General features: G+C 40.4%; 1 protein-coding gene across 3 annotated transcripts in view; it reads right to left on the reverse strand.

The window, feature by feature from the left end:
• Window positions 1–3,707: 3,707 nt before the first annotated feature.
• The window catches only part of si:dkey-94l16.4 (uncharacterized), a 33,758-nt gene continuing 25,023 nt past the window's right edge, over window positions 3,708–12,442 (reverse strand). For all 3 annotated transcript variants that reach the window (XM_052032915.1, XM_052032914.1, XM_052032916.1), the window contains exons 4-6: window positions 11,772–11,821; window positions 8,064–8,136; window positions 3,708–3,956 (exon numbers count right to left, since the gene is read on the reverse strand). In XM_052032915.1, the coding sequence (XP_051888875.1) occupies window positions 8,095–8,136; window positions 11,772–11,821 (92 nt within the window). In that variant the 3' untranslated portion in view covers window positions 3,708–3,956; window positions 8,064–8,094. The remainder of the gene's footprint in view (window positions 3,957–8,063; window positions 8,137–11,771; window positions 11,822–12,442) is intronic.

Genomic DNA, 12,442 nt, shown 5'->3' on the forward strand with positions numbered 1-12,442 from the left:
TAGACAAAAACATTCAAGGATGTTCTTAAAACCACCTCGAAGAAAAATGCAACATCCTCACCAACTCCTGGGATTCCTTCTCCTGTGAGCTTTCATGGAGCAGAAGGTGCATGCTCTGAAGCACACAGAAACTCAGTGGGAATAGTGGGAAAAGCACCCCACCTACCAAACTACCTTCCCTCCCGTACCAGCTGCAGCAAAGCCTGCAGGCACATTAGCCTCATCAGTCACCACACAGCAAGTGGAAGGCCGTTATCTTCATTCCCAAGACAGCGCCTAAGAGACAAAATTTGCTGCACAGTAATAATAGAAACCAAGGTCAAGAAGGTGGTAACTATAAACAAAGAAATGTGACATTGACGTTTGCATAATTTAACACATTTTAAATGATTTTGTTTCAGATCCAGACAGAAATTTACGGTTTACCTTACAGGGAAGGAAACAATGGTGCAACTGAGATTTAGCAAGTCTCTAGAGCATAGGAAGCAGAAATAATACTACTCATGAAAATATTTGAAAGCAGCAGACTGTTAGAGCGCAACATCGCAGGGGAGGTTCTGGGTTCTAGCTGCCTAATAATGTGTTTATCTGTGGAATGGTTAGATAAACTGGATCACATGTGAAGGGGATGGGAAAATGGAGAAAATGTAATAAAAGGTGGCTTGGAATAACATTTACAGTCGGGTGTCTTGAAATAAGGTATGGGGGTGGGAGCAGTAACTTGCAAAAAGTTGAGCTACCAACTCTGAATGCACCACAAAAAGTAAAGGCTGGGGACCTCACTTACACCAATCTGTTGGTGAATAATAAGTAGCATTAACAAAGGCACTGGAGCAATGTATTCAAGAAATGAGAAACTGGAACAAAACCCTTGTAACAAATACAAAAAGTTAGATTTCTTTGTTCTTGGCAATTATCCATTTCTTACTGACAATTAAATGACATCAACAAGCTTCTGTTGTTCAACTCAGCTCAATACTGAACCATCACGGATACAATTGTAATGAAGTCGGAGAAACAGAATTATCTTTTCAGTTGACTGGTGAGATTTAGATCCAACCTGTTGCAATTACGTAATGAGTTGGGAAGTATACTTGGTCAACAAACCGGCTTTCTCCTTGTACATTCACCTATTAATTATACTGCTTGTGTCACCTTCCAAGCTTTTAGCAGAAGTAGTTTGATGATGGGTACATTTCTCTAAACACTAACTAAATAATAATGCCTAATTATCCAGCTGTCTAAATGGCATATTAGCCTTCTGACATCTTACCTCTTGCTTGCTTTCCCAGCAGTGCTCCACTGATGTGTGTATATATAGTGATAGACTCCATAACTTACCAGGTTGGTCAAAGCTGCAAGTCAGCCCCATGAGCTGAGAACTGAGTGCTGTTACCTTTCAACATGCCTCCTTTTGTTCCTGCAGTGAGTAATGCTGATGAAAGGTCATCAACCTAAAGTGTTAACTCTGTTTCTCTGCTCACAGATACTGTCTGAGCTGCTGAATATTTTCAGCATTTTCTGTTTTTATTTTACATTTCCAGTGCTCAGCTTTTGCTTTTGGGCCAATGGAACTTTAGTTCCACAGACATTACCTGCCCTCCAGTAACACATGAGCCTTTATCATGAACACTGTGAGCTAACTGACAAGTAAGCACAATACTGTCAGCAGTTCATGTGCACCAGCGAATAGACAGTGATCAGGAGTGAGAACTATGATTCATTTATTTCCCCTCCTTAGCTTGGGGCCATTGTGTGTCAGACAAGTGCTTCAGCTGAGAAGAGCAAGGAATCCAATCAAAGCTTTTCATGGCTCATGTTGCAGACATAATGAGGAAAAAGATACATTAAAATTCTGCAGCAAACAAATAATCAAAGGATTCAACAATACCTTTCTGTGCCCTTAATGTGGCGACAGCGTTTTAGGAGAGGGAACTGAAATGAAAAATGAGGTCAAGGTTTACACAAACAGCAGACCATTCATTGGCCTTATTGAAAGAAAATGATGTTCACTAAAATAAGACAGAAAAGTGTAAGGAGTCTGCAAGACCATCAAATGCTTGGCAAGAGTTGGAGATTAGCTTTTAACTTTTAAAGTTTCTGTAATGTCTGTAGAGTAAGCCCACCGAGCTTAACCAGCACACTAAGGATTCCTAAAAACTGACCAATGATGATACAGTAACTGGTTCCGTGCATCTGAATTAAGGGTTTCTGAAAAGATAGCAAAGATAACTCTTGCAGGATGAAAAACTCTAGAGCTGGACTGTACACGTCACTGAATGATGCATAAGGTGACATGAAATTTAATGGCGTTAAAAAAGTACATAGTACAGTTAATTTTAAAAATAAATATCTATCTATCTATATATATTTACGTGGTATTTGCACTGTTGTATCCCTCTTGTCTGGCCTTTTACCTTTTATTAAACAAAAAACAGAAATTCGTTACAGTTCTCCTCTAACCCAGAATTATGAAATCTAACAAAGCCTGTGTCACAGTGCTCCTTCAGGGCTCAGCCACACTGGAGGCCTAAGGCAGATGCGCAAAACTAACTGGCAGTCATTGTATTAACTCAAGCTGGAGTAATGGCATGAAATTTTTCTTTTTGTTTTAAGATTGCTAATAGCAATTCTTAATCAGACGTCAAGCCCACTGAGCTGTGCACAGTGCAGCGAATTGTGCGACAGTTTAGTTCAGCTGCAAAATTTGTTTTGAATGAGAAATAGGACTTTTGTTTAAAAAAAAGTAAAACAATTAACCGATTTAAAAGAACAGTAGTTTCATAAATGATTATCAAAGCCAATCGATTCAAGAAGTAGTAAAACAATCTGGATATGAAAACTAGGAACAGTATACATCTCACCCTTTACAAAAGGGGAATACTTTGAGACTATCATTTACAGCAGAATTTTAAAACCACTGTAAACAAGTAAACTTTTGTGGGGAGACGCAAGGGACAATTTTGTGTGCTTTACTATTTGAACCAATAACACTTATTTAACTTCTGCGGCAAATGCCAAACCCATGAATTTATGTTAACAACTAATAACTTCGGAATGAGAGGAACAGAATGAACAAATCATTTTTGACCCTGTTCATTCCATGGGTGTAAAGTAAGTGGTGTTTTGTTTCCTATAAACAATTCAAAAAGATTTGAATGTGTGGCTGCCATTTGGTTCTCACTTGGCTACACTGGGTCCAGCAAAATTTCCGATATATACACCCGTCTAAAGATTGGCTATTTCAGCAGGACAGTGTTACTATACTATGTAGCTAATCAAATAGGGGCCCACATCTTTTAAAGGCCCAAAGATAATGAGGTTCTGCAGTTGGAATTAAGTGCCGTTCACTACATGCACATTTGAGGATGACACCAAAATATACACAGAAGTAATGACTAGAAACTGAACACTAATATTTTTAAGGCTGTCAATGCACAAGGAAGAACCATCAGGATAACTGTGGTATCAAACTGCATGCCTAGATCATTTCCTGTTCTCACACCTGCACAACCCAATCACTGTTAAGAATACGATGTTTGTGTTTACCAAACATACACAAATCTGTTGCAGTTCCCTTTGAAAAATGTAGTGGATGTATTGAAACTTGGGTATAAAGTTTACAGACAATGCAGAAAAACTCATTCCCCCACCCTCTTCAACCCTCCCCCCCACCCTCCCCTTGCTCACCCCCCAAAACCCACAACCCCATCATAACAGCCTTGTTAACATTTGGGGGGAACTCAATCAGTTTAACATATCTTGACATATAGTCTTGGAAGTACCATGAACATTTAACTCATTCTACTTAACCAACAGCTGCAATAAAGGACATGGGAGACCACAGTGCTTTCTTTCAATATCTTCAGTTTGCTTTACTGTGAAGGCAACAAGTGGCAGCTGAATTTCTCTCACAAAACAGCATGTCCATCTCCAAGCAGTCTGTGAAGAACCACCTATGGATGTGTTAATACAAAATGTTACAAGAAAAATAGTGATACCATAACAGGTTTGCTTTAACTTTACGCCTACATTTCCAATAGCACCTGTACTTCACTGATTGTAAAATATTTTGGGACATTCTAAGGTCAGGAAAAATGCTATAAATACAAGTCTTTCTTCCTGGTATGCCACATTAAGTGAATTCTTTACATATTTGTTCCTTTGGTTACACAATTACCAATATTATTCACAATCATAATTAGGATAGTCCATTACTGTTCACTAAATGTGAGAGATGCTACTGAATTTGAAATTGGCTAAAACTTTGTAACTCCCCTCAACACCACTGCCTCACATAAGACCCATTACTATATGCAATGGATTATAAATGTAATCACTGATTAAATATAATTACTGATCACTGACTACAATTTGGATCATAGGACATGAATCACCAACATGAAAGATGTTGTTACAACATGGTTATTTTATTTGTGCAGTAGTGTGTTGCTACATATATGAATGTGACTGATCTATTTTTTTTCGTGGAAAGTGCCATCATACTCCATATGTTTATTTAATTGCCAAATAAATCTAAGATTTGGTGCTGAATTATTATTGCTTAGTGAGGTTTGACAACATTAATTGACTATTCAAACCACAGTTATATTTCAATTGCACAGATAGGTGGCATCATGAAAGATTCATTATTTCACCCTTCCCACCACTCCATTGTGCTATGCATAACCCTGAAGCTGTAGAGTCAGATGCTGATCATCTCTTCATCCACCTATAACACCTACTTTACTACCCGCTTCACTTTACTTTGGAACTCCAGGGAATGACCTTCTTAAGCTGCCTCCCAGTCTTTAGGCTCCCAAACCAAACTCCCAGAAGTGGGGAAACACCAACTATTTGGAAAATAAGTAACATTCAGCAGCAAAACACAAACTGCTTAGGCAGAGTGAATTGGTTTGGGAATAAATAAGATGTGAGAAATGAATGCATAGTTGTGGAAGAAATTAATTTTGTTTCATGGGGCACCAGTATTGCGTAAAGAGGGAACTATTCTTTTGGGATGGACTTCCATTGGATTGGGTTGGGGACGGTGCCCTAACATATTAAAGAACTTGGGGTAGATAAGGCTTTTAACTAAACAGTGGGGGTGGGTTGTTTGAGGGGAAATACCAAATGTCAAAGAGATAAAGCAGGTTGTAACAACCAGAGGATGTCAGGAAGAGACAGAGCATTCAAACATCAGTATATTTTCAATTAGTTTGAGATAAGAAAAAGATGATACAAAAACAAAATTGAAGGCTCTTTCGCGCAGCATTTGTTACAGTCGGTGAATGAATGGCATAAGTAGAAATAGATGGGTATGATCTGATAGCCGTCACAGAGACGTGATTGCCAAGTGACCAAGGTTAGAAATTAAATATTGAAGGATACTTAACTTTTAGAAGGGACAAACAAAATGGAAAAAGTGGTGAGGTAGCCCTGATAATAAAAGATGAGACAAAGGCAGGAGACGAGGTGGACCTTAGCTCAGAAAATCAAATAGTTGTACAAGTTTGGGGGAAGCTAAGAAACAGCAAGGGGCAAACCAAATTAGATGTAACAATGCAGAGGATGAATTCCTGGAGTGTATAAGAGACGTTTCAGGCTATTTTAGATCTAGCATTGTGTAACAAGAAAGGGTTAATTGATGATCTGGTAGTTAAGGGGTTGTTAGCGAACAGTGCTCATAACATGGTATCATTTTATATAGAGATTGAAAGTGACTTTGTTCAGTCAGGATCTTAAATATGAACAGAGCAAACTATGAAGACATAGGGCATGAATTGGCTATGGCAGACAGAGAAACTACATTAAAAAGATAATACAATAAACAAGCAACATTTTGAGAATTAAATCTACAAAAAACCTCAGGTTAAAACAAAACACAGGAAAAGTGGTTTGGCAGATTACACCAACTAATGTAGTATACTGAGATTTGTAAGAGGTTATTATACATTATACTGCATGTTACTAGAGGTCTAGAATGGTTAATGGTCAAAAAAAAGAGTATATAGGAATAAATGAGTCATTTTGATTGATAGGCTGTGACTAGAGGGGTGCTGCAGGACCCCAAACTGCCCCAGCTGTTCATAAACTATCAATGATTTGGATGAGGAAAGCAGGTGTCCAGGTTTGCTGTTGATATTAAACTAGGTGGCAGCATGAGCAATGAGGAGAATGCAGAGAGGCTTCAAGGGGTATGGACAGATTATGTGAAGGAGAAAGGATGTGGAAAACATTGTGAAATTATCCACTTTGGGGGAAAAAAAGGCCAAGTTTCTTTTTAAAACAGCAAGAGTTTGAAAGATGTTGGAGGGGCCCTGGGTGTGCTTGAAATGAATTGCCAGAAGTTAATATGCAGGGACAATGAAGCAGGAAAGCTTTTCTTTCTGTGTATAGCGATTTTCAGAATCTGTGCATCACCAGCAAGGACATCATTTATAACCGATCCATAACTGCTGGGAGGCGGCAGTGAGTCACCTTCTTGAACAGTTTGAGTCCTTTTGTTGAAGGTACTCCCACACTGCTAAAGGAGGACAAATTCCACCATTTAGACCCTGGTGGCAATGAAGAAACAGCGATACATTTCCAAGTCAGGATCATGCAGATCTTAGAAAGGAACTCCAGATGTATGAATCCGTTCTCCTGACTTAAAGAATGATATAATTGCAATAGAGGGAGTGCAGAGAAGGCACTGCAGATTGATGTGTGGGATGGTGGATTTGTCACGAGGAGAGATGAAGCAGACTGAGTTTAGAATAAAGTGAAGTGTGGACAACCCCCAGACCATGAGGCTCCAAACTGCTATCGAGCCAGCTGAGCTGAAATTAAAATACTAGCTCCATTTATTATATCTTTTCTGATGACAAAAGCCTAAGAGTCTGTTCATTAAACAGCTATCTAACTTTCTGGTTTTATTTTTCCTCAATTAAAGCAAGAAAAAAATACACAACATAGATGGATAAAATCAAAGCAAACAAATCACTGTAATCAGATAAAACACATCAAACCATGTCAAAAGTAGCAATGCACCTGTTTCTGCAGTGGGAGAGTTATGTAACTTTACAGCCAGTTTGGGTGTGGTCATTTCAGCAAAACAGTGACAGTGACGGACGATAATAAATGACCTCAAGGGTCACTGACTTGAAACATTAAAAACTCCATTTCCTTTCCACAGGTGCTGCCTGACCTGCTGAATGTCCCCAGCATTTCTGTTTGTGTCTCAGATTTCCAATGTCTGTAATTTTGCTTTTCAATAGTGATCACATTAACTGTTTTAGACGTTGTTTGAAAGATGAAATGTTGATTAGAACACAAGAACTCTCATGTTCTTCTTCAAATAGCACCATGGTTTCATTGATGTTTGCCTAGAGGCACCATAACGATGCTGATACACAAATTTGTAAGGAGATTAAAAAAGGCTGAATGCCATCTTCCCAAAAGATAACATTAAAGCATACTGGCCGTATCTTTGTTCTGCACCCAGCTGCTGTTCGTATCCACTGGCAGCACAGAGGGGATAAAAAGGTCTGAGACCCAAACAAATGCATGCACCGCCCCAGGACTGTTGCATACTGATGTCTGTAGTTTTGCTCTAGGTTTAGGATTCATCAATCCATTCTACTGGGGGAGTCTGCAGGCTTATAGGCAGGAGTCTGAGAAAGTAATAGCTTCACTGACTGCCAATGACCAACCACAGAAATAAACAAGCATGGGTTACAAGTACCAAGACTGGTGGGGTGGGGGGGGGGGGGGGGGGGGGGGGAAGGAATGGGGGGTGGTCTGGAACTCACTGCTTGAAAGGGTCATGGAGGTAGAACCTCTCATTACATTTGGAAGGTACCTATAAAAGGTACTTGAAGAGCTGTAATGTCTGGACCACAGGCTAGGAAATGGAAGTAACCTGTACAGCTCCATTTTTTGACCAGCGTAGACAGAACGGGCCAAACAACTTCCTTTTGCGCCATAAGTGTCTATGATTTTGTCAGCATTGCTACAACATTGTAAAAAAAGACATTATAATGTGGAAATAGATTATTCAGAGACACACTAAATCTACTTACAGCTCAGCAAACTTGAATATCAGTATCATTGTCACCTGCTTTCCATCTTTGTTGAAACTTTCAGAGCTCTGTCCTGGTAAATGGACACACAAAATGGTTACAGTATACAGGATAGCAAACAAAGTTTAAAACCTTTCTCCAAAACAACATACTCTTCAAACTCGGGCATTAATCTCAGTTTAATTACACAAACCAACATTTCCTAAAGGGCAGAATCAGAATGTTTCCACAATAAACAGCATTAAAGCTAGCAGGCAATAGCTTAATCAATTTGCAAAACACTGGGAATGTTGTACTAAAGTTGGAGAATGAATGACTTTGCACACCGTGTGCCTGCATTCTGTCCCGATAGAAAAGCATTAATTTATCTTCCAAGAATGGAAGCATTAACTTATTTTCCAAACGGTTTATATTTTGGTATTTTCCTTTGATAACACTGATAAAGATCCGACTTCTCCCACTGATATCTCCCCCTGTCTGACCTGTGTTTCTCTTGTTCCATCACCACCCTTGATTGCACTAACATCCCCTTTTGGCAATTAATCTCATCTGCCTCCCATCCAACATAGGAATAGCACCAGGAAAAGGTCATATAGCTGGCTGATCCTGTTCCACAATTCAAAAAGATCACTGCTTCTGACTGTTGGCCTTAACCTAATTTTCTTACCCCATTTCCCATGACCATCAGCCTTGAATGTACTTAATGAATCAGCACCTGCAGTCTCTGGGAGCAGAGAATTTTAAAGATTTACAACCCCCAGAAGAAATTCTTCCTTATCTCAAAGTATTCAACCCTTATCCTGAGACAATGGTCCCCAATCCAGACCTCACTCCCCAGAGCAAACATCCTCACAGCCTCCACCCTGATTAGCTGCTTCAGAATCTTCTGTCTATATCATTGCTTATTTATCAAAACTGCAGAAAGTAAAGTACCTATCCAAGTGCTTCTTAAATGATACTATTGTACCTGCCTCAACCACTTCCTCTGGCAGCTCATTCCATATACTCACAACCCTCTGCGTGAAAAAGTTGTCCCTCAGGTCCCTTTTAAAATTTTCCCCTCTCACCCCAAATCTATGCCCCCTAGTTTTGGACTCCCCTACCTTTGGGAAAAGACTGTTACCATCCACCTTATCTGTGCCTCCCATAACTTTAAACACTTCTCTAAGAGGCATTTAAGAGGCATCTTGAATGAGCAGGGCATAGGGGTACAAGGAATTAATGCAGGCAAAGGGGATTAGTATAGCTAGGCAAGATGGTCAGCACAGACGTGGTGGGCTGAAGGACCTGTTTCTATGCTGTACAACTCGGTGACCTAATATTTTTACAGTGTTCCTAAGTGGTTGCAGTCGTGATGGTGGATGCTCATTCACTTTCAGTGGAGGTGACTGCAGGTGGCATTTGCAAGTGGTCCTCATCCAGCTGTGGAGGGCAGTCTTGCAATGAGCAGCAGTGATCTGGGCTAGCTGGGCTAGCTGGGCTGATGGACAACAATGAAGAGACTACTGGAGTGAATGCTGTGGGACCATGAATGCTGTCAACCTCAGAAAGGACAGCATTTTTGCACAACACAGAAGAAGCATCAACCATCCTAGTAACCTGCTGGAGGGCAGATTGCTGGAGCAGTGAAGCACCTTCTGAGCCCCCTTGGACAGTGTATCCAGAGCCACAACAGCAGCAGCTTAAACTTTTAAGCTGAACTGACCTCCCACTGCAGCATCCAGACATCGAGTGGTTCTGCAGATGCTACAACAAGACCTGAGACATCAGACATTAGGCACTACACCATCATTAGATCTTCCAGTGCTGACAAGGACCTAGCCATCAATTTCAGGCTAGGTCCAAGCTTCAGGCCCCATGCAAAGACATGTGCAAGAATGGAGCTTCAGGCTCTCTGACAGCTTACATCGAGTTTGAGGAAACCAGATAATGCTTGTGCGTCAGACATGTATGCTGCCCCTTGGTAGCCTTCAGTTCCACTGCAAAAATAATGTGACTTCTCCCTCTGGGGAGCTGGCTGAGCCACCCTCTCCCCTCTTCACCTGGCTGTGATCCACTTATGCCCAATGACTCACCAAGTGCAGATCTCAGCTCTAAGCTATTTTCCATGTATCCATAAAATACTGGGATCCAAGCCGAGACACAAGAGATTCTGCAGATGCTGGAATCTGGAGCAAAACACATAATTGCTGGAGGAAATCAGCAGGTCAGGCAGCATCTATAGAGGGAAATAAACAGTCGACGTTTCGGACTGAGTCCCTTCATCAATCCTGATTTCAGGTCTCGACCCGAAACGTCGACTGTTTATTTCCCTCCATAGATGCTACCTGACCTGCTGAGTTCCTCCAGCATTCTGTATGTGTCGCTCTGGGATCTACGCTGGGCATTTGTGTGCCTGATGGAGTAATGAGGTATCCTATTCTTGAGGTTCATTAGCCATGGACTAGGCAATGGTGCAGTTAGATGAGAGAAAAGAGACGGATATGGAAGGCATGCTTAAACCATCAGCACGTTGTAAAACAGATATTGAGGGATGAGGAGTAGAAAGTAGGAAGGAGGATTAGATACAAGCATACCATCTTCAAGGATCGTTAATTTAGTGTGGCAGATGACCCCCAATGAATGCAAGCATCCCATCCTGAATAAGTCTAAACCAGTAGCCTCCCGCCCTCTGTTATCCAGGTGGCAGGTGCATGCCACCTCTTCCTGCAAAAGGGAGGGAGAGGTGTTAGTGATTGTGTTGTAATGCCTCGGCCAATGGCCATAAACCTGGAAGTGTAAACTATGAGATGCAACTAATACAAGTGCTGTAGTAATGGTCAGAGTGTATAGGACCTATTGCTATTAGAAAGAAGTGATAAATGCTTGAGACTGTAGTTAGATGACTAATGGAGGGGTAGTGCATGAGACAGTGAGTGAGTGAACTTTGGGCTATGATGTGCTCCTGGACCTTGACCACATGTTTGCAGTCTTAAGCTTTCCCTTATAATAGAATCAGATCCCAGGGCATCACTTTCTCCTCTTAGTTGCATTTAACTCTAAGCTCTGTAGCTGCCTGGATGTTCAAGCAAGACAACATCTTTGTCTTTTGTCTTCCTCTTCCACCAGGATTTCAAAGTCCAAACTGGTGAAACAGGGTATCTGCTCCCATTTCTGTGCTGCTGATCATGCCAACAATGCTCACAAAGCTGCACAATGAAGCAGTGGGTGGTGTCAATGACTACCTTTCACCTATGAGGCGGAGGCACAATATTAATTCGCACACATTCGCTTCAGCTCATGAAATAACTGATGTGTGCACAATGCAAAAATGGTTATGACCAGCAACAATTAAGCTGTTGATTCCTCCGCAGGATATGAAGAGACAAAAATGGCATTAGAATAATTTGGTGCAGCTATCCTGCACAGGCATTTATCTTCACGGATGATTCCTTGGACACAGTATCCAATTTCCCACTGAATGATTAAGTTTTGACCCAATAAACTAACAATTTGCATGGTGCAACCCACCCAACAGATGTCCCTAATGGGCATTAAAAAATCTTCTGTCACCAACTGCTGGCACAAGAGTTATCTTTACCCTACACAATCTGTCTGGATTCAGTTGAGAGAAAAAGCAACAAATATGAGAAGCATTGAGATTTCATTTCTAAAAACAAATACTGACTAACTTATGGTGAAAGGTGGAAGTATGTACTCATGCCATACCTTATGTTTTGCACATTTCATTGAGAAATTATCTTCATTTAGGGAACATTCTGTAATAGAGCAAATGAAGGTCAACCAATATGCTTCACATCTAAAGATACATTTATACAGCAGACATCTAATATGACACAATTAACAAAGACTCAAAGCATAGACTAATCAGTTGTGGACAAGAATCACTCTTCCACTACTGTGTACAATGATAATTCCAAACCCTTAAACTGCAAGTACAATATAAATAACCTCGGTGATTTTTAAAAGTAATTTACCAGTTTCCCACATTAATTAATTAATACCCATGAATTCAGCCAAAGCTCTTTCAAAGAGCTGACAAAGACACAATAGGCTGAGGCATCCTTTTGCACCATAAGAATCTATGTTTCTGATGGAGGGTCCTCAGCCTGTGACAATGACTCTGCTTATCTGTCCATAGACTCTGAATACCCCTAGTATTTTATATTTTTATTATCTAATTCTATAATCTTGAATGAACAGTAAGGGACAACTAGCATTGCTTTCTATAGCACAGAGTATTGTGTCAGAATTGCACTTCAAGGAGAAGGGAATCCACATAAATGTGAGTTGTCCTTTCTGATTTAAATGACCTATCATTGTTGGTTTTGGTGCTCCCCTTAATTTGTTATGTGATGCTCAGTGTGAGAAGACAATTA

This window comes from Pristis pectinata, chromosome 18 (assembly GCF_009764475.1).
Source record: "Pristis pectinata isolate sPriPec2 chromosome 18, sPriPec2.1.pri, whole genome shotgun sequence".
NCBI lineage: Eukaryota > Metazoa > Chordata > Chondrichthyes > Rhinopristiformes > Pristidae > Pristis > Pristis pectinata.